This window comes from Mobula birostris, chromosome 8 (assembly GCF_030028105.1).
Source record: "Mobula birostris isolate sMobBir1 chromosome 8, sMobBir1.hap1, whole genome shotgun sequence".
NCBI classification, from domain to species: domain Eukaryota; kingdom Metazoa; phylum Chordata; class Chondrichthyes; order Myliobatiformes; family Myliobatidae; genus Mobula; species Mobula birostris.
In genome coordinates, this window is record NC_092377.1 from 73,425,467 (window position 1) to 73,451,968 (window position 26,502).

The 26,502-nt window shown below is 39.0% G+C and overlaps 2 protein-coding genes across 3 annotated transcripts in view; one reads left to right on the top strand and one right to left on the bottom strand.

Moving 5' to 3' along the window:
- Nucleotides 1-2,029: 2,029 nt before the first annotated feature.
- fbxo48 (F-box protein 48) lies at nucleotides 2,030-9,763 on the bottom strand. Of its 2 annotated transcripts, XM_072265456.1 has the most exons (4): nucleotides 9,168-9,447; nucleotides 8,894-8,963; nucleotides 5,991-6,331; nucleotides 2,031-4,298 (listed from the first exon to the last, which is right to left on the bottom strand). In XM_072265456.1, the coding sequence occupies exons 1-4, from the start codon at nucleotides 9,183-9,185 to the stop codon at nucleotides 4,137-4,139; spliced, it is 591 nt and encodes a 196-aa protein (XP_072121557.1). In that variant the 5' UTR covers nucleotides 9,186-9,447; the 3' UTR covers nucleotides 2,031-4,136. The 2 variants fall into 2 exon arrangements, with proteins under 2 accessions (XP_072121556.1, XP_072121557.1); XM_072265455.1 differs by lacking the exon at nucleotides 8,894-8,963 and having other exon boundaries at nucleotides 2,030-4,298; nucleotides 9,403-9,763.
- The window catches only part of aplf (aprataxin and PNKP like factor), a 41,624-nt gene continuing 24,626 nt past the window's right edge, over nucleotides 9,505-26,502 (top strand). Inside the window, exons 1-5 of the mRNA XM_072265453.1 lie at nucleotides 9,505-9,764; nucleotides 12,600-12,671; nucleotides 14,369-14,529; nucleotides 17,377-17,572; nucleotides 23,051-23,180. Of these exons, the coding sequence (XP_072121554.1) occupies nucleotides 9,681-9,764; nucleotides 12,600-12,671; nucleotides 14,369-14,529; nucleotides 17,377-17,572; nucleotides 23,051-23,180 (643 nt within the window). The 5' untranslated portion in view covers nucleotides 9,505-9,680. The remainder of the gene's footprint in view (nucleotides 9,765-12,599; nucleotides 12,672-14,368; nucleotides 14,530-17,376; nucleotides 17,573-23,050; nucleotides 23,181-26,502) is intronic.

Here is a 26,502-nt window from a genome sequence, read left to right on the forward strand (position 1 = left end):
GGATGCCTTCTCACTGGCCTTGGATCACCCGGACAATAGCAATACCTACGTCTGGCTGCTATTTATTGATTACAGCTCAGTGATCAACACCTTGGTACCTTCAGTACTAATCAACAAGCTTCAAAATATGGGCTTCTGTACCTTCCTCTGCAACTGAATCCTTGACTTCCTCACCAGGAGACCACAGTCACTGCGGATCAGAAAAAAAATCTCCTCCTTGTTGACAATCAACACTACTCTACTCTTTCTACACCCATGACTGTGTGGCTAGGCACAGCTCAAATGCCAAAAATAAGTTTGCAGATGACACAACTATTATTAACAGAATTTCAGTTGGTGATGAGGAGGCAGACAAGAGGGTGATAGATCAGGTGGTTGAGTGGTGTCGCAGTAACAACCTTGCACTCAATGTCATTAAGACCAAGTAATTGCTTGTGGACTTCAGGATGGGGGAGTTGGGGGAATACACACCAGTCCTCATGAAAGGATCAGCAGTGGAGAAGGAGAGAAGCTTGAAGTTCCTGGGTGTCATCATTTCTAAAGATCTATCCTGAGTCCAACATAGTGATGCAGTTCTAAAGAAGGTACGCCCATGGTTATATTTCATGAGCAGTTTGAAGAAATTTGGTATGTCATCAAAGGCTCCAGCAAATTTTCTATAGATGTACCGTGGAGAACATCCAAACTGGTTGCATCATCATCTGGTACAGAGGGGCCACTGCATTGGATCTGAAAAAGCTACAGAAAATTCTGAACTCACCCAACTCCATCATGGGCACTAGCCTCCCTAGTATTGAGGGCATCTTCAAAAGGCAATGCCTCAAAAACAGTACATCCATCATTCAGGACTCCCAATACCCTGGATGTTCCCTCTTTGCATTGCTACCATCAAGAAGGACATACAGGAACCTGCAGACGCACACTCAATGTTTAGGAACTGCTTCTTCCCTTTTGCCATCAGATTTCTGAGTGGACAATGTACCCATGTACGCTACCTCATTTTTTGATTTCTTTTAGCACTACTTATTTAATGTATTTTAAATGTATATATTCTTTTATTGTAATTTGTAGTTTTTTTATTGTATTGCACTGTATTGATGTCACAAAACAACAAACTTCATGACATATGCCAGTGTATTAAACTTGATTCTGATTCTGAAATTATACAGCCATGAGAAAGAGCTTTGTTGTATCTATCCCAAGCGTTATATGCTTCAACTAAATCATCCATCATCCTTTAAAATATATTGAAAATCAAATCACTCCACTTGATCTTTCCTTTTGGGAGAGCATTCTCATCTCAGGAATCTATTTAGTGAACAGTCAATGTCGACTCCCAAGAAAATATATCATTTCATGGACAGCAATATTAAGACTATATTTGGCACTACTCTAAATATAGTTTTACTAAAGCCCTCTACAATTGAAGCAACTTTTATATTCCAACCCCCTTACATGTAATTTGGTTTCCAGTATCTGAAAATTAACAAATCACGGCCTTTTTGTAGAACTAAAACAATTAGTAAAGCTTATCAACACTAGCCATGTATTTATTCAATAGATTCTCTCTTCTCCCTCCTCCCATTGAGCAGAAGATACAAAAGCCTGAAATTAGGTAGCACCAGGTTCATGGAGAGCTTCTATCCCCACTGTTACAAAACTATTGAACTGTTCCCTGGTATAATAAAATGGACACTTGATTTCACAACCCACCCCAATAATACCTTCCACACCACTGTCAAACTGCACTGCACATTCTCTGTAACATTCTTCTGAAACCTATTATTGTTTTCCCTTGTACTTCCTCAAAGCACTAATGCAACAAATTGATCTGCATGAACGCCATCTTTTCCACTGCACTTTGCTACCTGTGAAATCAATTCACCTTTCACCTTCATAAACTAAACTAAATGTAAGACTCTTGCTGATTTCTGCTGCATTATAAAATCAGTTAAATTGGAAATGCTACATAAAGATTAATTAAACAAGGCATTTGAGAGTGCGTTCCAAGTTCAACGTTTATTTTTAATGGGTAAAAAACAAAGAATTCAAAAACTACAATACTATTAGATTTTCATGATAAAGCTTTTTCAAAAGTAAAACAAAGGTGCTTAAAAGAGTGTGTAAAACATTTTTAAAGATACTGAACTGTAACGACCTTTCAATATCATTGTATTAAATATTTGTAACCTAACAATAGAAAGATGGTTTTCAAATTCAATATAATTTTTAACATCAAAACACAAACTATTAAACAAATAAAAACAATTACATCTTTTTAAGTGCACAATGCTACAAAAATAACTAAACTTAATCTTTTTTTAACTTAGAAATTGTAAGTCTGGAAAAGTGCATTGAATAGGTGCTGCCAATTGAACCAATGAGGGCAGGTGGCCATAAAATTTTATAGTGCACAAGGGCCAGGTTGTTCCTTGCTATAGAACACTTACACACTCAAAGGCCTTTCATTTCTGAAGTCGACCATTATGAATGCACATAGGAAATACGTAAGTCATAATTCCAAATATGAGTCATGGAGTGTGCAGGGGAGAAGCTGAGTGATTGGAGGGTCAAAACAACTGCGGGGAGAAAGCAGGAGTGATTGGACACTGATGGTAGTCAGGAGATACTGTATCAGTAAAAGGGTAAATGGAAGATTGTTAGAGGGTGTTGGGAGGTGGTGGCAGCACAACAAAGTGGAAAATATGTCAGGTTGGTTGAGGTAGGGGTGGATGTCACACATGGAGAAAGTATAGGTCACAAAAATAGGCAAAGAAGTTGTGAAGATGATATTATGAAGCTACAAAAATAATATAAATATGTTAAGTGGGTGGGCAAGTATCTGATCAATAAGGTTGGGCAAATATGAAATTGTCCATTTTGGCAGGAAAAATAAACAAGGCAACATATTAATTAATAGGGAGAATTTGAAAAGTTCCAAAGATAATGTGGATGATTCATAATAGGCCAGTTTACAGATACGGCAAGAGAGTAAGGAAGTTAACAGAATATTACTGTTTATTGCAAGGGCAAATGAATAAACATATTGGGAGATTATGCTTCACTTACATAAGAGTATCAGTGAGACCACATCTTGCTGTTGTACACAATATTGATCTCTTAACTTAAAGAACGGTGATAATGCCTTGAAAGCAATTCATGAAAGTTTAATTTGGTTTAGGATAGTTGCCTTACGAGAAAACATTGGAGAAGCTAAGCACCTATCTGCTGGAGTTTAGACTTGACTGAAATATACAAGACCTGAGGGAATGTGGAGTGGAAGTTTACTCACAAAAGAATCTGGAACTGTGGGTCACTATTTAAAAGTAAAGTGCCACTCTTTTAAGAAGGAACTGAGGGTAGTTTTCTTCTCTCAGAGGCACTTGAGTCTTTTGAAACTTCCCTTCCTCAAAAGATAGCAGAAACTGAATCTGAATATACTTACAGCAGGGGCTGTTGAGAAGCAAGGGGTAAAAGGCTACTGTGGATATATTGCAGTTACAATTGGACAAGACATTATATTGAAGTGTGGAGTAGGTTCAAGGGGACTCCTACTAAGCAAGGTGGAAAGCTGGAGACTGGGGGCAAGGATTGACTGAGGCTGGGAAATGGCGGTGAGTGAAGAGTGAGAGGGGTGGGTAGTGGGTATCTTATTGGAAATCAGTGTTGAGGGTTAATATGGCTGAGGTGGGGGTTGTGTTCATGATCATCACTGGCCAACGGAGCAGGTTGGTGGGCACTGGAGTAAGGGCAGGGGGAAATGTTCAGAACAGCAAAAACAGACAAGTGTTTTATCTGAAGACGAACAATTGGAGATGAGCTTCCAGCAGTGGACTTCACATATTTAACTAACGGTAAAATAGACTATTCAAGCTGTTGGAAATGGCCTGCATCACCCATAAGTTATTCATTTGTGGTGTAAATTAACAGATATTTTGTGCAGGAATATGTTACATGCCTCTGGATATCACACCACACATCTGACCTCCTCTGTGTACTAGTGCGTCAGAAGCATGGTGAATCCAAAATGAAACTCAAAGCAAGCCCCAAAATTTCCTTCATGATTTTTTTTAACACTTTAAATCTGAATTGCAGAGTACAAGAATGCTGCTCCACACAATTAAATTCCCAAGCTCTCATCTTTCCAATTCAGCCTCTAATATCTCTCCCCATGCATCGGCATCCATTTCGCACATACTTTTATGCAGAAGTTCATTTGCAGAACGAATGTAACTATAATGACCATTCAACCATGCTTGTTTTATGTTGCTTTTCTTGTAATTTCTCACCAGGGTAACCTAAAAATTAACAATGCAAAAACTGTTTAAACATTTTTAATATTCCTCTTACATTGGATGGCATGCATTGATTATAACTGCTCATAATTTGGAAGCTATAACTTTTACTGCATAATAATAAATGGTATAATTGCTCTCTAATATATGTGACAAATTATTTTATTTTTTAAAATAGATTATCAAAGATTAATATTACAGATCCACTCTTGTTTACAGTGGTGAGGAACCAACTGTGAATTTGGTACCAATAATGTAGTTTTGGGATCTCTTGAACCACAGAACCTACACAACTCAGGGAATGAGGATCTTTTTACAGTAAGTACTATAGTAATTGAAAACATATTTTCATGTACTGTTACATCTTTATAAGATTTTCTCAGAGAGGTGTGATTACCATCTTAAACTAAAAAAAATATACCTATGGTACCATCTTTGTTTTAGTGGCTATGTTACAACCACCTCCATCAGTGGAATTTTCAGGTGTGTGTCACAAGTGGGTTACAGAGGTAAGCCTCCATTACCAGTAGCATAGTTGTGTATTTAATAAATCTGAAATGCCTAAGAACTGGATTGAAATTGTCCAATCTTCTTTCATGATCAACGTTTAAAGAGCTCTTAGGATATGCATGAGTAAAGTTTAGAGGAACTTGGGCAAATGCAGACATCCCACCTCTCCTGGAAGTTCTGGGAGTCTCCCGCATATTAATAGTGGCTCCCTGATGCCCGCAAGTTATATACAATATCACGGAAATCAATTTTTTTGAGAGCAAGCGAGAGAAAGCAAGAGAGAGTGCGAGAGCGACCACGAGAGAGAGCGAGCAAGAGACAGTGAGAGCATGCGAGCGAGCAAAAGCGAGAGAGAGCGAGCGATAAAGCAAGTGAAAGCGTGCGAGCAAGCGAGAGCGCGCCATGGCAGAGTGTTCCAAAAAAAATAAAACGTACGTCACCCCAGACTACACTAAAGTGTACCCTTGCCTAATAGGTGTCAAAATAATGACAGTGTTGCTCGCTGCACTGTTTGCAACAGTGACTTTTCTATTGCCCATGGTGGGTTAGACATGTAAAAGACATGTTGGGGTGAGTTTAACAGGTATCATTCGTTCATTAGCATAGCTAACGTTATTTAAACTAGCTGGCTAGCTGCTAAGGAGCTACCCTATTGCAGACATCCCACCTCTCCCAGGAGTCTCTCACAAATTGATGGTGCTACCACCCTGAAATGAGTTTTTGCATGGTGGGATGTCTGCAAATGTGACCAGTTCAGATGGTGATCTTAGCTGGCATGGAACCTGTTTCCATGGGGTATTACTCTATAATTCCATGCATAACTTTCCACCCAGTAAAATGTTTTATCTGGGCTGGATTGGTGACAGGTGACTAACAATGCCCTAAAATTTCAGCCACCTGGTTCCCTAGTTAAAATAAATTAAATTAAAATCCAATAATTATCATTTACCAATCACTGAAAGGTAATTAATGGAATAGAATCTTGAAAGCAAACTCAAATGAAACAATTATTTAGAGAAGGCTGCAGTGTCAGGCCAAAGAATGATGGGGGATGGGGGGTGGGGGAAGAAAAGCAAAAGAAATATAGGAATAATTGAAACTGAGATACAAAGGAAAGATGGATTGAAAGTTAGTGTAAAAAGTGCTTTATTTTTTAAATTCCTCAAACTGTCACAGATTATTTACCTTCCATGAAAATCCGCTTGCTCTATCACATTGTAGTTCTCTTTTGCAGACAGCCAATGTTGTCAAGCAGTGATTACGCCACAGAAAGTCACTGTTTTCGATCAAATAATTCCAAGCTTTACATGTCATTGCTGCACTAGACAGGCTTTGAATGTCCAATTCACTGAAAATTTTCAGAGTTAGCTCTTGAGGTAAAAACTGAGCAAAATTGGGAGAGTTTTGTAATTCTTTCAGCTTGGTTGGGAAATTTATTTTACCTTTAACAACAGTAATATGTTTGTTTCTTTTGCAAAGTCTTTCCATTGTTGCTTGCTCCACAACTGCAGAGGTATTTTGAAAACCTATGAAACAGAATTTTACTATCTTATTGTTTTTCCACCATTTCTGTCTTGTAGATTAAAGTACATGGCCCCACCTAAATGTCAGTGTTCTTTAAACGCAAACAACAGGAATTCTGCAGATGCTGGATTGCAGATTCTGCAAATGTCAGTGTTGCTGTTTTTGTTCATCTTCCACCATTTCTTTCTGCACTACTTGTGTATTCTACTTCATTATCTCAGCTGCCATTTTTGGGGGGCAGGAATGCTTTACTTACACCAATTTCTAATTTCTCAATATACTCTACATTCTACTTTACAAGTCTCCGAAAAGGTTCTGTTGAACAATCATCACAGTAAACAGTTAACTCTGCTTTTCTCTCTCCCCTGAACTTCCCAACTTTGAGTGGTTCCATTGTTTGTTTTTGTCTTATTTATTATTCCTTTTTGTAAAAATATAGGCATAAAGCAAAATTTTAAGCAGAAATATCCCCTATAGCATAAAATCCTTTGTGTTATGTTTACCTCCAAATTGTGCCCCAATCTGTAAATGTAATTTTTATAAAATTATGGGTCATTGGTACTACAGGTCGACCTTCACTAATCCGGCACTATTGGGACCTGAGGAGTGCTGGATTAGTGAAAATGCCAAATTACAGAAGGATCACATTAAGCATAATCAGTGCTGGATTATCAAAAGAAATGAGATTACAGGTAGTCAGATTAGTGAAGGTTGACCTGTACTACTCTTGATCATCTGTATCTGCCCTCAACTCCCAATGGAACAGTTTAGGAAATCATTTTTCAGGGTAAATAACAATCAATGATGTTGCTGTGTGTTTGAGATCAAACAGAAGCTAAAACTGGTATAGATGCAAGATACCCTTCTGTAAAATTAGAAGGATGGCAGATTTGCTTCCTTGAAAGACATTACTAAAACATATGAGTTGCTGCAACTATCATCACTGCTATAACTAGGTTTGATGTAAATGAATTAAAATTCCCCAAATTCTGCCTCTGGATTTTAAAAACACATCAAGCTACTAAACATAGAAACATAGAAAACCTGCAGCACAATACAGGCCCTTCAGCTCACAGAGTTGTGCCAAACACGTCCCTACCTTAGAAATTACTAGTCTTACCTAAAGCCCTCTATTTTTCTAAGCTCCATGTACCTATCTAAAATTCTCTTAAAGACCCTGACGTATCCACCTCCACCACCATTGCCAGCAGCCCATTCCACACACTCACCACTCTCTGAGTAAAAAACTTACCCCTGACATCTCCTCTGTACCTACTCCCCAGCACCTTAAACCTGTGTCTTCTTGTGGAAACCATTTCATCCCTGGGAAAAAGCCTCTGACTATCCACACAATCAATGCCTCTCATCGTCTTATACACCTCTTATCAGCTCACCTCTCATCCTCTGTCACTCCAAGGAGGAAAGGCCGAGTTCATTCAACCTATTCTCGTAAGGCATACTCCTAATCCAGGCAACATCCTCGTAAATCTCCTCTGCACCCTTTCCATGGCTTCCACATCATTTCTGTAGTGAAGCGACCAGAACTGAGCACAGCACGCCAAGTGTGGTCTGACCAGGGTCCTATAATAGCTGCAACATTACCTCTCGGCTCCTAAATTCAATTCCATGATTGATGAAGGCCAATATACCGTATGCCTTCTTAACCCCAGAGTCAACCTGCGCGGCTGCTTTGAGTGTCCTATGGACTCGGACCCCAAGATCCCTCTGATCCTCCACAATGCCAAGAGTCTTACCATTATTTCAGTAATTTAACTGTAATGTTTCCAAAACTACTGAACTTGTAAATTTAGCCCAAGCTATTCTTCCAGGACAAATATATCACCACTCATGCATCTTGCATGTTATACTGTGACCTTATTTATTGAAACTGTATGGTTTATTTTATCTGTTTACTTCTGGTATTTCTCAGTGAACTCCATACTGTTAAGTCCTTACCATTTAATGCTAATAGCACTACACAGTGTTTCCAGAAGGTTTATTCTTTCACATTTCCAAAATCTGGCCTTTAACTATACAAGACAAATTCAGTTCTGTACCATGCTTGTCTTTAATTGATTTCATGGCACTTTTCCTATACAGTATTGAGAATTTTAAACAGTATCACTATCCCTCATTCAGTGCCACAAAAAAAGCAAATGATCTGTTCATTCAAAAATTTTAATGCAGATTTGAATCCGAAATAAGAGAAGCGATTTCTCATCATGAACTTTTATTGTTAACGGGCAGCGTGGCCCATCAAACGCGGGTTGTTATTGTACCTTAGCCTTAAGGGTGTCCAGTGCAAGAGCAACTTTTTCAAATGCTTCAGCGAAGAAACTGACAATGGCTCAGAGCTTGTACAAACATACACATAATATATACATTTTAAGTTGTCCACTGTAGTTCAAGCAAGGACTTCATTGTTTATGCGTATAACCACATTAGCACCAAACCTAATCGTAACCCTAACCCATAATATTAAACCAATGCCCACAATCAAAACAACAATTAAGATAATGCCCACAGACCATCTATATATATAAAAAAATAGACGGCACACTCACTCCAATGATCGTAAGAGCTCCTCTCTGACTGAATAATGTTCCCTGCACACAACGCAGTGCTTAGGTCTCCCTAATAATAATAATATAAACAATAAAACCTGGACCCCAAATAAACGCGAAATAAACTAGACAGGGATAAGGAAGGCGTGGACAAGAGTAAAGTGGAGCGAGGCGGAAAGAGGAGTTCCCAGTTAAAAACAACAGTAAACAGAAAACAAATAATTATTCTAGTGGCCGTAAACTGACACTAAGATAAGATTGGGACTTTTCCTACCTCAGTCAACAGCTCCATCCTTCAACCCGGTTCCTGCTGATTTAACCCCTCCCCAACTCCTGCCTCCTTCACCTACATCCCTTTAACTCTAACTCCTCCCATACTGCCTTCAACCACATTCACCCTTTTATTTGAGACTAACACACGCACAGCATACTGCCCAACTCATAAAACGCAGAAATACATCACTCAGCCCTTCACATCTATTCTACCATTCAGTAAACTACCCCGTCACCTGCTCTGCTGCTCTTCACTCGGGTTTTAAATGTCGGACTGTTGACGTTTGTTTGCATGGGAGTACGCATGCGCAGACGGGCGCAGGACCAGGAAATCATGTTCAGGCGTTTTGCCGCTGAGCATACCGGGAGCTGTAGTTTATTTGTGTGCATCGTGACAAGTTTTCGTTGGTTTGCTTGTTATTTTTTTCCTCTCTCAAAGGCAGTGGTTTTGGGAGTCGGCTGCGTTTTGGTTATAGTCTGGCTTGTGTTTGATGCCCAAAGGATATATTCCAAGATGATGTTGGAGTGTGTGGACGGGTCAGGGACCATCGACTTGCCTCCCGGCCTCACCACCATCGGGCGAGGGCCTCTCCTTGGGGTAAGTGCTATAGTAGCTGCTGGTAAAGTCTCCGGATGGTTAAAGTATAATTGTAATTTTAACGGTGGAGGCGAAAGAAATTTCCGCAGGATTCACCGAACATTTTCCAATTACATCGAGCAACCCGTACTGAGGCAGGTCATTCCACTTCTACGTGATCCAGGCCGATGTTTATGATTTACTTTCAAATTTTCGTGTCCTATCAACGTGATCCTTGGTCTTTAATGTGCCTATACAGTTCCCATCGAAACACAGATTATGTTTGACTGGACTGATCTCTGTAACAGGAAGTCCTGCAAATTTAACATCCTTTCGCTTTAAAATAAAGCTTCTCCTGACTTTATTGCTCACTAATTTATTGATCTGCGTTTGTTTTTTGTTTAAAAATGCTGGAAATGGTCAGATGGGAGGAGGTAATAGTGGAAGGAAAAACGAGTTAACTTCGTAGGTCAATGACCTTCTGTTAAATCTGTTTTTATCTCTTAATCCCTTAAACAGCCTTTCCCTGGAATCTCTTCAATTTAAACAGTTGGTCTCCAAGAACTTCAAAGTATAGTGCCCTTTAATGTAGCAAACACTTATTTCTGTGATTGACAAAACGAATGAGCCACATATAACAATATTAAAAATATAGTAAATGCTGAAAATACGCTGTAGAACCGGAAGGGAGAAGAATAACAACATTTCAGATTGATGGAGCCAGCTACCAATCACAAGTACTGCTTACTTCCACCTCTGTATTGTTGCCTGTATTCCGTCTGGAGTCCAGCTCATCCTTTGCTGAATTCTTGCCGTACACTTTTGAGCTTTTAGCAGCCCTATCTTCCAACTGCAATCAGAATGCCACTTCTGTTATTGAATTGCATAGCCGTTTTAAACTCTAGTAGTTGATGCATTAAACTTTTTTTATTGTGATCATTCCTGCTGATGAAGTTTTATTTTTTCCCCCTGGTCTATGCATATCTAATCACCAGATCTGTCCAGGCAACATTGAGATGTCTTGTTCTTGTTCTCCTTTGGTAGGATCATTCACTGCAGTAGGAAAATTAATATAACTTGGTTGTTTTATTCAATGGCCCGGACACCTTAAAACGCTATCTTTAACCCACATATCCTATCAAGCTGTCTGCAATAATATGTATGCGGAAGTTCACAAACCTCTGTACACCAAATTAAGATCCTGTGTTTAGTTCTCTCTGCACTGTTGTCTTGTCCAGCACATCCTGTTAAATCCCTTAACACAGCACAATCTCTCAATTTTCTCTTTACTCATGGCTTTGCTGAATTTTCAGAATCAGAGTCAGGTTTATTAACACTGGCATGCAATGTGAAATTTGTTAACTTAGCAGCAGCAGTTCAATGCAATACATAATATAGAAGAAATAAAAACAAAATAAAACAATATTAAATAAGTAAATCAATTACAGTATATGTATATTGAATAGATCAAAAATTGTGCAAAAAATCAGAATTATGTATTGAAAAAGTGAGGTAGTGTCCAAGGGTTCAATGTTCATTTAGGAATTGGATGGCAGAGGGGAAGAAGCTGTTCCTGAATCACTGAGTGTGTGCCTTCAGGCTTCTGTACCTCCTTCCTGAGGAAAGGGCATGCCCTGGGTGCTGGAAGTCTTTAATAATGGACACTGCCTTTCTGAGACACCGCTCCTTGAAGATTTCCTGGGTACTTTGTAGGCTAGTGCCCAAGATGGAGCTGACTAAATTTATGACCCGCTGCAGCTTTTTTAGGTTCTGTGCAGTAGCCCCTCCATACCAAACAGTGATGCAGCCTGTCAGGATGCTCTCCACTGTACATCTATAGAAGTTTTTGAGTGTATTTGTTGACATGCCAAATCTCTTCAGACTCCTAATGAAGTATAGCCACTGTTTTGTCTTCTTTATAACTGCATCGATATGTTGAGACCAGGTTAGATCTTCAGAGATCTTGACACCCAGGAACTTGAAGCTGCTCACTCTCTCCACTTCTGATCCCTTCTGATTTCTTCAGATTTATAATGTCATACTAAATGAAAACAGACCTCCTGGTCCATTCTGGTTGTACCAACCATAAAGCACCTGCTTACACTTATCCTGCACTATTCTGATGTCTTTATATAATATCATAAGACATAGGAGCAGAATTAGGCCATTTGGCCCATTGACTCTTCCACCATTTCATCATGGCTAATCTATTTTTCCTCTCAGCTCCAATCTCTTGCCTTCATGCCCTGACCAATCAAGGATCTATCAACCTCTGTCTTAAATATACATACAGACTTGACCTATACACCTGTCTGTGGCAAAGAATTCCTCAGATTCACCACTTTTTGTCTAAAGAAATTCCTCCTCATCTCTGATCTAAAAGGACATCCCTCTATTCTGAGGCTGTATCCTTTGGTCTTAGACTCTCCCACCATAGAAAATATCCTCTTCACATTCACTCCATCGAGGCCTTACACCATTTGATAGATTTCAATGAGGTCACTCCTCATTCTTCTGAATTCCAGTGAATACAGGCCAAAACCATCATATGCTCTTCACATGACAAGATGTTCAAACCTGGAATCATTTTTGTGAACCTCTTTGAACCCTCTCCAGTTTTGGCACATTCTCTCTAAGATAAAGGGCCCAAAACTGCCCTCAGTACTCCGAGTGAGGCCTCACTGCTGCTTTATAAAGTCTCAACATTACATCCTTGCTGTGACTTACTTCTTTTTTGCTTGATTCCATTCCAGTTCCCAACAATTTGAATTTGGGATATTTATCTATTTTGGATTTTTCTAATCCAAAAATTCTTGCCAGTGGTTTAACTGTATATTATTTGAATGAATCCTTTAGGTTTCTGATAAACGAGTGTCCCGAAACCATGGCCTGCTGGAAGTATTAGATGAGAAACTGCGCATTAAACCGGTGAGGAAATTTATGGCTCAGTAATATTTTTTAATATTCTACAAATGTCATGTTTTGATGATGGTTCAAAGGATAAAGTATGAATAATCCCAAATATTAATCTCTGGAAGCAAATTGATTTAAAACTACTCAGATACAGAGCTGATACATGGATGGGAATCTACATGGGAGTTCTAGGGCATTAAGTGTGGGCTATGATGAGTAGGTAAATATACATTATCTAGTTGATTTAAAAAAATTATCTTCAAACCATAATCTATCCAAGGAGGCCTTAGATCTCCCCCTCCCCCTCCCACTTTCAAATCTCTTACTATCTCTTCTTTCAGTTAGTCCTGACGAAGGGTCTCGGCCCAAAACGTCGACTGTACCTCTTCCTATAGATGCTGCCTGGCCTGCTGCGTTCACCAGCATTTTTTGTGCGTGTTACTTGGATTTCCAGCATCTGCAGATTTCCCGGTGTGAAGCCTTAGCTGAGCTGTTTTCCAAATTATTGACAGTGAGATAATTCACTATTATTCTGGTTGGTCTGTAAAAAGGACGTTTGTAGATGTGATCTTGTGATAGAACTATTTAAAATTCTTGGTGAGATTTTCAATTCTTCATGTTCTTTAAAGTTGAATCTGTAGAGCTTTCAGAAAAGAAGAACTTTAGTAGTAATCAGAAGGCTTTCTCTTCCATCTCATGATATTGTGTCTAATCTTCTCTGCCAGCACCACTAAAATAACCAATGAATTTCAATCTTGAACTTTCTGTGCATCTACAGTCACTTGGTAGTCAACTTCAAAGAATCACAACTTTCTTCTCATCTTCGTCCTAAATTGCTGACACCTTATGTTGAGAGAAGCAACCCTACAAGTGCTGTAAATCTAAAACATGAATCAAACATACTGGAAGCTCTCAGCAGGTCAGGCAATGTTTATGGAAAGGCTTCATCGAGGACCTTTGCTTTATCTGCTGCAAAACAATCCTGGTGGCTACCCATTTCAGTTTGACTTTCTGTTTCTATTCTGCCATGTCAGTCAATAACCTCCTCTATTTCCATGATGAGGTCAATCTCAAGTTGGAGGAGCAATACCTTATATTTTGTCTGGGTAGCCTCCAACCTGATGGCATGAACTTCAATTTCTCTAACTTCCAGTAATTATACCCTCCCTCCCCCCCACCTTCTTTTCCACTCCCCAGTCTGGTTATACTCTTATTCATTCTTTTCTCCTCACCTGCTCATCACCTCCCTCTGATTCCTCTCTTCTTTTTACTCAGTCCTTTACCTCTTCCGCATAACACCTTCCAAGTTCTTACTTCATCCCTCCTTTCCCCTCACCTGGTCTCAACTATTACCTGCCAGTTAGTACTCCTTCCCCCACCGTCACCTCTTATTCTGAATTCTGCCCCTTCCTTTCCAGTCCTGATGAAGGATCTCAGCCAGAAATGTCAACTCCTCTCCATTGATGTTGCCTGACTTGCTGAGTCTCTCCCACACTTTGTGTGTGTGTTATTCTAATTCATGTTCTGCTTATCTGTCAAAAATCCAATATTCTGTAATGAAGAGTAGTGATTTAAGTGTTGTTGTGAAACTTAGTTGATGTAATTCACACTGCTTGTCATATTTAGCCAGTTTCTACTATGATGTTATTTTGCATATAAAGCAAAATGAGTAAGCAATCTAATTTGTTGATCATTTCCTTTGTACATTCCAGATACATGTTAATCCATGCTTCCATCAGTCCTCCAGTGGAGACCAGCTTCTGCCCTTGGAGAAAGATAAATGGCACTGGCTGGACCTAGGAGACCGCTTTTCTTTGCTGCCAGACAAATACATATATAAAGTTATTTCTTCTAGTTCTGACCAGACGTTAAGGTGACTGATTGGTTTTAATAAACGACAAACACATGCATTGTGCAATAAAACAGTAACTGCTGAAAATCTCAGTCAGTGCAGGGAGAAACAAAGTTAACGTTTCAAGTCAATGACCTTTCATTTGATCAATGTGTGGCAGATTTACTCAAGGTTAATAGGGTGATATTTTTATAGATTATTTGACCTGGTCACTTTTTTTTTACTTTTGAATGTTCGTACAAAATATTATAATATTTTGATAAAGGTGCTGTCATAGGATTATCAGCAGTTAAGTCTTATGTACACACTGGTCTGAAAGATCTCTTTTGTTCAATGGGTTTTGAGACAGTTTTTAAGATTATACACATCTAACTTCATCAATGGAGTTGTTTTTAATTGTCTTGAATTATATATATCTTAACCTATATTTACATTAGATATGGTTGACCCTATTTGCCTTGCAGTTTCTAATTTTATTTCCAGAACTTGCTAAGTGGCAGTGATTCTTGATTAATATGTGGAGAATTACTTTACATTTGCAACAAACTGTGTGGCAAACGGAAGATATGCAGCTAATAAAAATGAAGATGCTTTCTCATTCTAAATTAATTGTATTCTTTTGTGTTGTGCATCAGCACAATACAGTAAGATAATTACTGTTTTCTAAAAGTGAACGTAAAATGCAATGCAAAAGATAACTACATTTAAAAAATTCTCTCTAGGAACGTTTCCTTGCCTTCCACATCTTTCTTCTTCCATCTTTGCTCAATTAACAGCTAGTTGCCTAGAAAATAACACTGCTTTACTTTTGTCTCTATACTTTCCAGGAATGAAATAATCAGTTAAACCAAGTGACGCATGAGTTGAAATTTGTTCCCTCTGAAACATTCGTTTTGGTGCCTTGTGGGGAAAATTTGGTTAAGTTAATTTGGGAGATCCTGAGATAATTAGTTTTCTTAAAGTAATCTTGTATTGAAATCCCTCACAGGGAAGTCTTTTAATAAGCTTTCCTTTTCCTGGCATCATCCACCATTATGCCCTATTTTTTCCAATATCCTGATGATATTTTTATTTTTATCCTTTCTTAATGATCGCAAATAACTGCTGGATGCTAAGGACATCAAGTACTGCAGGACTATCCCATCAGCGTTTGCTTGATAGAGATGGAGCTGGACTTATTGTGTACTGTTGTACACAGTGCAATTTGCAATTGATTGTCTTGGATGTTTTTATTGTGATTGCAAGACTCTGTTGGATATTGGTAACGGTCTGGTTCATTGGTGAGTCTGATGGTGCGGTGGCTATGTTACCTCGGTTGTGGCGAAGACGAGGTCCTTGCCGTGGGGTGGCCTGTTGTAGCCGCCCACGAGAGGAGACGCGAGAGGTGGTGTGGGAGAGAGCAGAGCACTCTGTGAACTTGCTGGGAACTATACTGCGTTGGTGGCTGACCTCTGCTGGCACTGCTGCCCTCTGGTGTTTGCTCAGTGGTGGAATAAGCTGGAGCAGAACAACTTGTCATCATTCTACAGTCACGTGACTCAGGGACTTGTCTACATTATTTTATTTCTTTATGATTGTATGTTTTTCTGAAATCATAACCATATGTGCTATTTGTGCCATGTGGTGTGTGCCGTTGGTAATGCCTTTTGCACCTTGGCCCTCGAGGAATTCTGTTTCGTTTGGCTGTATTCATGTATGGTGACTGGAGACCTGAACTTAATGCAAGTGCTTCAATCACTCATCCCCTGATTGCCCAAGAGTTCCACAGAGTGCTTCAGTCTCCAACTACACTCATGTCCATAACCTGCCTCAGTGTTACCTCTGTCTCATCAATTGTAATACCTCTGGTCCCTTTCTATCCTAATCCAAAGCATGGACTCCGATCGCTCTTTGTTCCCCAATATTGATCAAAGTCATAAGCTCTATTCTCTCTCCTCATTACTTCCATCTCTTTGACCCTCAACTCAGCAGTGTCAGGTAAATGGCCACCAGTAAAATTTAAACGCAAACAGGAATTCTGCAGATGCTGGAAATTCAAGCAACACACATCAAAGTTGCTGAGTTAGTAAGAGATCATTTCGGATCTCCCCCTCCCCCTCCAACTTTCAGATCTCTTACTAACTCTTCCTTCAGTTAGCCCTGACGAGGGGTCTCGGCCTGAAACGTCGACTGTACCTCTCCCTAGAGATGCTGCCTGGCCTGCTGCGTTCACCAGCAACTTTGATGTGTGTTACCAGTAAAATTTATCCCACCCAACCTCCTCACTGTGTATTCAGTTTGTAACCCAAATCCCAGACACATATTGTTGCTCCTGAAAATTTCAAATTGCCTTATGCTCAGGTTGATATCATATAATATTTACCCATATCCAAAATTTGTTGAACCAGTTTTGGTGTATTATAATTTCTAAGCTAATGGTTCTATGAATTGATAAAATATATAAAATACATTATCATAAGGGTACTTTAAATGTAAACATTATGGTATGTATAAAACAACAACAAATTCGAAAGAAACTTAAAAATTGAAACACAGAAATGACTAAAGTGTTAAGAACAGTCATATTTTTGCAGAATAGCAGTCATAATTAAGTTGCTGAATAAAATACCTCTGTTTGCCTCAAATGATGAATTAGTGCGTTTGTTAAATGTGGATTATTTATGGATATTATTTTCAAATGTTTTACGAGTCCACAATATTTTGTGATGGGACCATTTTGCTGAGATATTTAAATTGTTATGCCAATGAGAAAACGATTGTGAAGTGAAAATTAATTTCATGTGCTGTACCGACAGGTTTTGTCTTGAATGTAAACTGAGCCTGCAGTGATAAGGCAATAAAATATTTCTGTCATTTCTATAATTGCAGAAACAGTGACCTGTCCAGTTTTGAAGATGATCAATCTAACTCAGAAAGTTTGCAAATAGGTCAAAAGAAGTTTACAAATGGCTCTGAGAAATCGGAGGATTACACAGAACAACGGACTGAATCTTTCAAGCCAAAGACAAGTGATCCAAAAACCAAATCCAGCACATTTGAACCAAAGAACATTTTGGAGAATACGGTAATACTTATATAATTAATCAATGTTTTGTTAATTAGAAACCAATTCATACATTTTAACCATGCTAATACTATGCCAGCTGAGTGAGGGCAGATTTGGAGCTCTGAAATCTTGAATTATCTATTATTTCCAAGCATATGTGCCATGTTTCCAAGCCCAGGATTTATTAATTTATTAATTATCTTTAAAAGCAATTAGGTGTCAGTAAAAACATCCATGAAGCAGTTGGGTTTCCATGACAGTCCGACAGCATCATCACTCCTTCTGGATTTGAATACCAGGTTTATTTAATTACTTGAATTTAAATTATCCTAATAGTCTTGTGAAATAACCATTCAGCAACTTTCTAAATTTGTTTTAAGATGATAAAATTGTGTACCTTCAATCAATATACTGCAATTTTGCAGAGCCAGCTGTTTGCATTTAATTAGCGCCTTGAACATAATATCCCATGGCTCATCAGGGTTTTAATATCAAAACAGCATGCTGAATAAAATTGCAATTATAAAGAGAAAACACAAAGGTTTTTAATATATAATTATACAGTATACAATGTGTATAACTTTGTCAGCTGAAGCACAGCTATGAGGAGAAGGAAGAAAGCGCTAAGAAACTCTGGGTGGGGGCTGAGAGTTGAGACTGGTGGCAGAGAGAAAATGTGATAAGGTCTTGATTGTTTTGAACCATGAGGATGAAAATATAATATTTCATTGAGAGATTGGGAGCTAACATTACATAATGAGATCCAATGTAGTAAGTGAAGAGACTTAAGTATTTGCCAGCAACGTTCGGGATGATCTGAAATTCACAGAAGTTGAGAACGGGAAGTCAGTAAAGTAGTTTATTGGATTACAAACACAAGAAAATATGCAGTTGCTGGAAATCCAAGCAACACAGACAAAATGCTGGAGGAACTCAACGGGCCAGGCAGCATCCATGGAAAAGAGTAAACAGTCGGCTCTTTGGGCTGAGACTCTTCATCAGGACTGGAGTAGCTGTTTTTGATGTTATAAAGTTAGCTGAGCCAAAGCAATAGCAGATGCTGCAGAGTTGGAAGCTGTCATTCAGATTTTTAGACTTGAGTATTTCCTCATACTCTAATAATTCTTCAGACTTTCAGACAGCAACAGCAGCATGTATTGTTTCTAAAGTATCCCATTATTATGTAATTTATTTTAATCTGCAGAGCACCAACAAATTTTGGCAACTATCGTCAGTTCATTTGTGATCTTTATTAATAAATTACTACGCCTCTAACAGCTCATGTTAAATGATCAAAATATTTTGATTTGTTTTGATGCAAGTTTCGCATATTAACAGAGACCATTAAATGAATGGTAAGACAACGTGCAGTTGATTGCTGGGTGTAGTAGCACTACAATACTTGTTTATAATCTATAATTAAAGTTTTAAGTCAATCCTGTGGTTTGTTGATATTTTTAATCCCTTTCAGTTGTTCAGTATTTTAATCTGAAATTTTAAGTGCACTGGATGTCACCTAGCAAAATTCTGTTGATTCTAAAAAGATTTCAGTAGATTGGCAGGTAGCAAACGTAATCCCACTAATTAAAAAAAAAAGGGAGATTAAAAAATGGAAAACTTTTTATCTGACATCAATTGTACCTGATTATTAATCAAGTAGATACAGTATTTAGAAAAAATACTAGGATTAGGTGGATTAATTATAGGAAAATCATAATTGACTTGTGTATGAAGAATTTTGAGATTGGATTCAGTAGAATAGATTAGGAAATGAGTGGATGTAGTGCATTTGAGCATTTGGATGATTCAAAACATTCAGGCTTTGGATAAGGTCAAAATTAGAGGACATGGGAGTGGTGGAAATAGAGAGAAAAATTGTTTCCCTATCAGAAATCGGAATCACATAGCAAGAGGTTGGCCATAGAGAATGGGTGAGAAAAACTTTTCACTCAGGCTTGTGAATCTGTCGATTTCTATACCGAAGAGACCTGTGGATGCTTAGTCACTGAGTAGATTTGAAAGAAATTTGTAGATTTTTGCATGTTAAGGGAATTGAGGTTAGTACTGCTGAGGTAAAAGGTTAACCATGATCTTATTGAACCATGCAGCAGCTATGAGGAGTTGGAAAATCTTAGTAAGATAATGGTAAGACACTTTGGATTCATACCACTTCCGTTCTGCTCTTGATACTGGCAATCATGTCTTGCTGCTCTCAGTCTTGCAGGATTTCAACCCAAAACATTCACAGTTTAGATCCTCTCATAGATGATGCTTATCCCTCTTGAGTTCCTCCAGCACTTTCTTGTTCCACATTCCAGCATCTGTAGGCTCTTGTGCCTCCCGAGTTTGAAAATCTTGCTGCTTCTTTTCTTTTTTTTTTGTCTAATTCTCAAGGATGCTTAGCAAAAATCTGGAAGCATTCTACAATATCCTTGATGCTGATTGCCCTATGAATTGAAGCCATTTTTTGCTTTGGTCAGCTTTTTTTGCTACTTTAGAACCACAGATGATGCTATACCATAATGTCACCAAAATGGAGATCTGTGTTATTCCTGAAATCAAATTTGCTGATTTGGATAAAAGGTGTAAAATACTGTGAAATTGTATACGGATTGGATCCTCTCTCCAATTTCAAGTGAACTTGCTGAAAGTATTTAAATTTTCTTTGTGAATTTAGATTTGATGACCTTGAAATTGAAGAAAGTGCTTGTAGAATGAAGTCAAATTTTATTCTTCTCCTTTTGATTGTAGACTTAACTTTCATTTTACATAGAACATGGAACAGTACAACATAAGAACAGGCCTTTGGCCCACAATGTTGTGCCGAAACAATTAGATTAGCAATCAAATGGCTAATTGAACTAATCTCTTCTGTCTACTCAATATCGATAGTCCGCCATTTTCCTCACATTCATGTGGCTATCTAAATGTCCCTTAAAATTCCCAATGTTTCTGCCTCTACCACTGCCCCAGGCAACACATTCTAGGCCACCACTCTCATGTTTTTTAAAAAAAAGTAAACTTGCCCCTCACATCTCCTTTTGAATTACCCCGTCTCACCTGAAGTACATGCCCTCTGGTATCAGACATTTCAGCCTTGGGGGGGGGAAAGATACCGTCTGTTTATTCTGTCTGTGTTTCTCATAAACTTACAAACCTCTATCATATCTCCTCTCAACCTCCACAACTCAAGAGAAAACAACATAAGTTTGTCCAACCAGTCATTATAGTACCTGTCCTCTAATCCAGGCAGCATCCTAGTAAACCTCTTTTGCATCCTCTCCAAAGCTTCGTCGTCCTTCCTATAATGGGGTGACCAGAACTGTATGCAATACTCTAGTTATTTAACTAGAGTTTTATATAGCTGCAACATAATTTCCTGACTTTTGAACTCAATGCCTCGACTAATAAAGACAAGCATATCATATGCCCTCTTAACCACCCTATCAACCTGTGTAGCCACTTTCAGGGAGTTACAAACTTGGACCCCAAAATCGCTCAGCTCATCAACGCTGTTAAAGATCTTGCCTCTAGCAGTGACCTGCCTCTTTACATTTGACCTGCCAAGGTGCAACACTTCACATTTAGCAGGGTTAAATTCAGTCTGCCCTGTTTCTGCCCATATCTGCAACTGTTCTATATTCCACTGTATTCTTTGCCTGTCATTAGATCCTCAACACCTTCAGTCTTTATATTATTGCCAAACGTACTAACTCACCCATCTACATTTTCATCGAGATTGATAGGTTCTTGATTGGACATGGCATCAAAGGTTACAGAAGGCTGGGAACTGGGGTTGAGGAGGAGGGGAAAAAAAGGATCAGCCATGATTGAATGGTGGGGCAGACTTGATGGGCCAGATGGCCTAATTCTGCTCCTATGTCTTATGGTCTTCTGGTCTAAGTCCCTTCAACCACTACCTTCTGTATTCTATGGGCAAGCCAGTTCTGAATCCAAACAGCCAATTCACCATTAATCCCACGCATCTTAATCCAGACATCCCACCTCTCCTGGAACTTCCGGGAGTCTCCCGCATATTAATAGTGGCTCCCTGATGCCCGCAAATTATATACAATATCACAGAAATCAATTTTTTTGAGAGCGAGCGAGAGAAAAGCAAGAGAGAGCGCCACAGCGACCGCGAGAGAGAGCGCGCGCGACAGCGACCGCGAGAGAGAAAGCAAGCGAGAGTGAAGGCGAGCGAGCGAGAAAGCAAGAGAGAGTGAGCGAAGGCGAGCAAGCAAGCGAGAAAGCGAGAGCGAAAGCAAGCAGGAGCGCGCGAGCGATAGAGAGAGAGATCGCGAGCGAGAGCGCGCCATGGCGGAGTGTTCCAAAAAAATATAAAACGTACGTCACCCCAGACTACGTTAAAGTGTACCCCTGCCTAATAGGGGTCAAAATAATGACAGTGTTGCTCGCTGCACTGTTTGCAACAGTGACTTTTCTATTGCCCATGGTGGGTTAAGACTGTAAAAGACATGTTGAGGTGAGTTTAACAGGTGTCAGTTGTTCATTAGCATAGCTAACGTTATTTAAACTAGCTGGCTAGCTGCTAAGGAGCTACTCTATTGCAGACATCCCACCTCTCCCAGGAGTCTCCCGCAAATTGATGGTGCTACCTCCCTGAAATGAGTTTTTGCAGGGTGGGATGTCTATTAATCTGGATGAATCTCCCATGAAGAATGCCTTACCAAAATTCATGTAGACAACATCTACAACTCTCATGAATCACCCTTGTCAAGTTAGTGAGACACGCCTTGCCCTGTACAAATCCATGCTGGCTCTCCTTAATTAGACCATGGTCTTCCAAGTGATCATAAATCCTATCACTAAGATTTCTCTCTAGTAACTTCCCTACCACTGAGGTGAGACTCAACGGTCTTTAGTTTTCAGAACTGTCCCTTGTTCCTTTCTTGAACAATGGACTAGCATTAGCTACTCGCCAGTACTCCAGGACCTCACCCATGCTCGAGAGGACACAAAGATATTGGTCAAGGCCCTAGCAATCTCTTCATTTGTGGCTCTCAGTAACCTGGGGTACATCCCATTAGGCCCAGAGGACTTGTCCACCTTAATGCTCTTTAAATGAACCAACACTCCCTCCACTTTTACTTCAAAATTTTTATTGTCATATATTCAAATCATCCTTTCTGATGGATTTTGAAATTGAAGCATTCCTGGTTCTGTTGATGAATCATCAGAAATGAGAAAATTATACACTAAGCAGCAACAAGAAGGCTGGATCTGATGAGGGAACATCTGTTACCAGTCCCTTTGAAAAATTAGCTGGTGGAAACTGCTCTGAAGTAGCTTCAGTATCAGTTCTTTGAGGTAGGGAAGAAGTCTGTCACAACTTCAGCTCACATTTGCTATGTACTTTTCTGTCTGTGGTAAACAGCTGGTGAGGATGGGATCGAGCAGTTTTAATGTCCACGTATTGTACTTCCACATGGCAAAATATTACATGCATTGTAAGATGGTCGAATTATCTTGCAGTCAAAGAATGAGCAACAGAAGAATAATAATGCATCACTGAATCCTGTGCAGAGGAAAAGGATCTTGCCAGCTTGGATGCTGCAAGTTCCAAATGAAATACAAAGTACTTCACCTTCTGTCAATAAACAAGGTAGGACTACAGGCTAACAGTTTTTATTGAATTTTCTTATTACTTAATAGATTTCCCACTGGAATTGTCCAGTGTTTCTGTGCAACAGAGAACCTTCTCTGATCTAAATTTGTACATACACCTAGTGGCCACTTTATTAGGTACACTTGTACACCAGCTCAGCCAATCATGTGGCAGCAGCTCAGTGCATAAAAACATGCAGATATGGTTAAAAGATTCAATTGTTCATACCAAACGTCAGAATGAGGGAAAAAAGTGATATAAGTAACTTTGACCATGGAATGATTGTTGGTGTCAGACAGGGTGGTTTGAGCATGTCAGAAACTGCTAATCTCCTGGGGTTTTCATGCACAATAGTTTCCAGAGTTTACAGAGGATGGTGCGAGAAACCGAAAAGAAAAATCCAGTGAGCAGCAGGTCTATGGGTGAAAATGCCTTGTTAATGAGTGAGGTCAGAGGAGAATGATCAGATTGGTTCAAGCTGACAGGAAGGCAACAGTAACTCAAATAAATTCACATTACAACAGTAATATGCAGAAGAGTATCGCTGAATGCACAATACATTGAACCTTGGAGTAGATGGGCTGCAGAGCAGAAGACCACACCGGATTCCACTCTTGCGTCTAATAAAATGGCCACTGAGTGTATTATGGCAGGCTTGAAGAAAAGCAACAGGGTATGAACTTAGTGTAGTTTCTGCAATAGCATTTTGTTCAAACGTTATGATAGCTACTTTTAAAGGTCACAGGTTAACAAACCTACTGACATTCAATGCCCTCCTCTGTCATTCTCAGGTAGGTGTGAAACATCTCCTTGCTCTATTCCATAAAAAGCAAAGAAGCACTACCAAATTGTTTATTTTATGCTAATAATTGACTTCTGATCTATCTCATTAACCAACTTTATTGTTCTGTGAGGGATTTGTATGAAAGTTAGCTACAGCATTTCCTTCATTATTAAAATGTGTAATACTTCTATGTATTTAATTGAATCATTTTGAGGTATCCGGAGTACATGAGAGGTGATTTGTTTTTAAATAGTCATGTAATTTATTTCAAATTCTGCAAATAGCATAGATGTATTTAGGTTAAAAGTAGGTTAATACACTGCTTTTATCTACTTGGAACTTCTTCCATTCAGAATGTCTGTAACAGGTGTAGGATGAGATCTCGAATCATAGACTCTACTGTATGTCCTACATTTATGAATTAAGTGACCTAAGTACTATTGGGTCTATATTTACTGTATATCCTTAGTTGTCTTGTGAAGTTGGTAGTCCTGGATTTAGAAGTAGTGCTCTATGCTTTGAAGTTGTTCTTCAACTAGCAGATGTTTCTCCAGATTGGTTTGGACTCCGACTCCTACCAAAGGTATTCTGCAGGATTTCAAATCAGTATGGATGTTTGGCGTGGGGCTGAAAGGGTCACAGGCAGGAGGATATGGAGCATGTTTCTGTCAGCTGTTTACTTGCTTCTCTATCACTAATAGGCCCCAATCAGGGTCCAGTATTTGCTTCAATTTAGCTGTTACATGTCACCTTGCCTTTGTTATTCTTAAACGATTTGCAGATTTAATCAGCTGGATTGAATAGTAAAAATAAAAGCTGAAGCTGCCAGATAGAATATTGCCCATTTCTATATTCCCGTCAGCTGTTGACTAATACTGCGATCATTCAAAATTGCTCACTAACAAGTTTCAAATTAAGTTTGCAAATTTAACAATGGAAATGGCTCAACAGAAAAAGATGAGTTATGTCAAAATAAAATCAGTAAGTCCACATCAGGAGTGGTAGTTATCATTCAGATGTTTTGGCTGCCCACATATCAGCAAGATAGAAAACAGCAGCAGTGGTTGCAAATGCAAGGATCAGAGGAGAACTTGTAAGTTTGATTGCCAATGAGCAAGGTGAGCATTGTGGTAAATACAAACATTTTTTGTCATAATTGAATAGTGTCTTTCTTTTGGCAGATGAAAATTTCCTACAAAATAATTTACTGATGTGAAGACCTTGTTCACTCTGTGGTTTTGGGTTCCACAATGGCAGGAAGGGATGGTGTGCTTCTCCCTGCAAACTTGGCTTTTCTTAACAATGCGAAAAGGAGTGACATGTTACTACCATAGAAACTCATACTGCTTGATGTTTTTCTCAGCTCTACATGTATGAGAGTTGTTTGTTTCCTGGACAGAATACAATTCTGGCCATTTCCAGCTCAAATTGCACCATTTCTTGAAGTTTTTCTGGAGATTTTGTGTTATGAAATGCATGCATTAATAGCTTAGCACATGTGGAATGACCAAATTTCTCATGAAGCTCTCTCAGTTAGAATTTGGATGTCACTTTTCTGAAGTGTGCCTGCCATTGAGAACTCTCACGACAACCAGTAGTGCTGCTTTCTGAGTTGGGCGGGTAACCTTACTCCTCTTCTTCTAGGCAATTCCTGGGGTCACTGTTGCGGGCTCTGAATTGGTGATGAGGGCAATATGGAACCTGCTGACTCTGGCACTTACAAGGCAGGAGGAGTTACTTGATAGGGCAGATACTTTGGAAGATGTTTTGTTATTTCCAATATCTGCTTTGGGTTTCTTGTGCCTTTGCCAATGGAATGTAGTTCTCAGTACATAGAAAGAAGATGATTGAGGAGGATGATGTGATTCCTCATGGCAGATGGCAAGTAGACCCATAAATAGTTGCATCAATGAAATTTACCTCCTTTCTTGAAGATGGTAATAATTTGAAGATCCGAAGTATAGTTTCCAGATTTGGCGATTAAGGATGAATTTGTGACTGAAATTCCTTTAAAGTTTAGAACTCTAGAAGGGCTGCTCCCTTTGGGTGTCTGGACGATAGATGGCCTTGATAGTGCGACAGATTTCATGCATATCATGATTAGCAATGAGTTGTTGACCCCCCCCCCCCCTTTTCTCATCCAGTTTTTTAGGGATCACTGAACCTTGCCTTCAGGCAACTAGAGCTATTTTTTCCCCTTTAGAGCACACTGGAGCTTGCAGTCCTGGAACATGTTGCTGCTTATGATTAATTAGCTCTTAGATCTGTTGGTCTTTCTCATCAAACCTGTCCCAGTGCTTCCTGGTATTGAATGTAAAATTTCAGTTAGGTTTTCTCTTTCAGTGCAAGACTTTTTTTTGTTTTACTTTATTTTTTAGCTGATTTCTTATCCAAGATAACTCTTAAAAACTAACAGAAATTGTTGATCATTCAGCATATGTGAGAAGAGAAACAAGGCTCACACGTTTATCATAATTGAACTGGTTGCAACTATCCCATTCTGAATCTCTAGCTATAAGTTATTTAATGTTTGTA

Excerpts from the sequence above, each read along its gene's own strand:
- fbxo48 (XM_072265455.1), bottom strand. The coding sequence starts at position 9,556 with ATGCACACAAATAAACTACAGCTCCCGGTATGCTCAGCGGCAAAACGC. Across the intron at positions 6,332-9,402 it reads AGTGAAGAGCAGCAGAGCAG|GTTTTCAAAATACCTCTGCA; the intron begins GTGACGGGGTAG and ends TCTGTTTCATAG. Across the intron at positions 4,299-5,990 it reads CAAGCGGATTTTCATGGAAG|GTTACCCTGGTGAGAAATTA; the intron begins GTAAATAATCTG and ends GTTAATTTTTAG.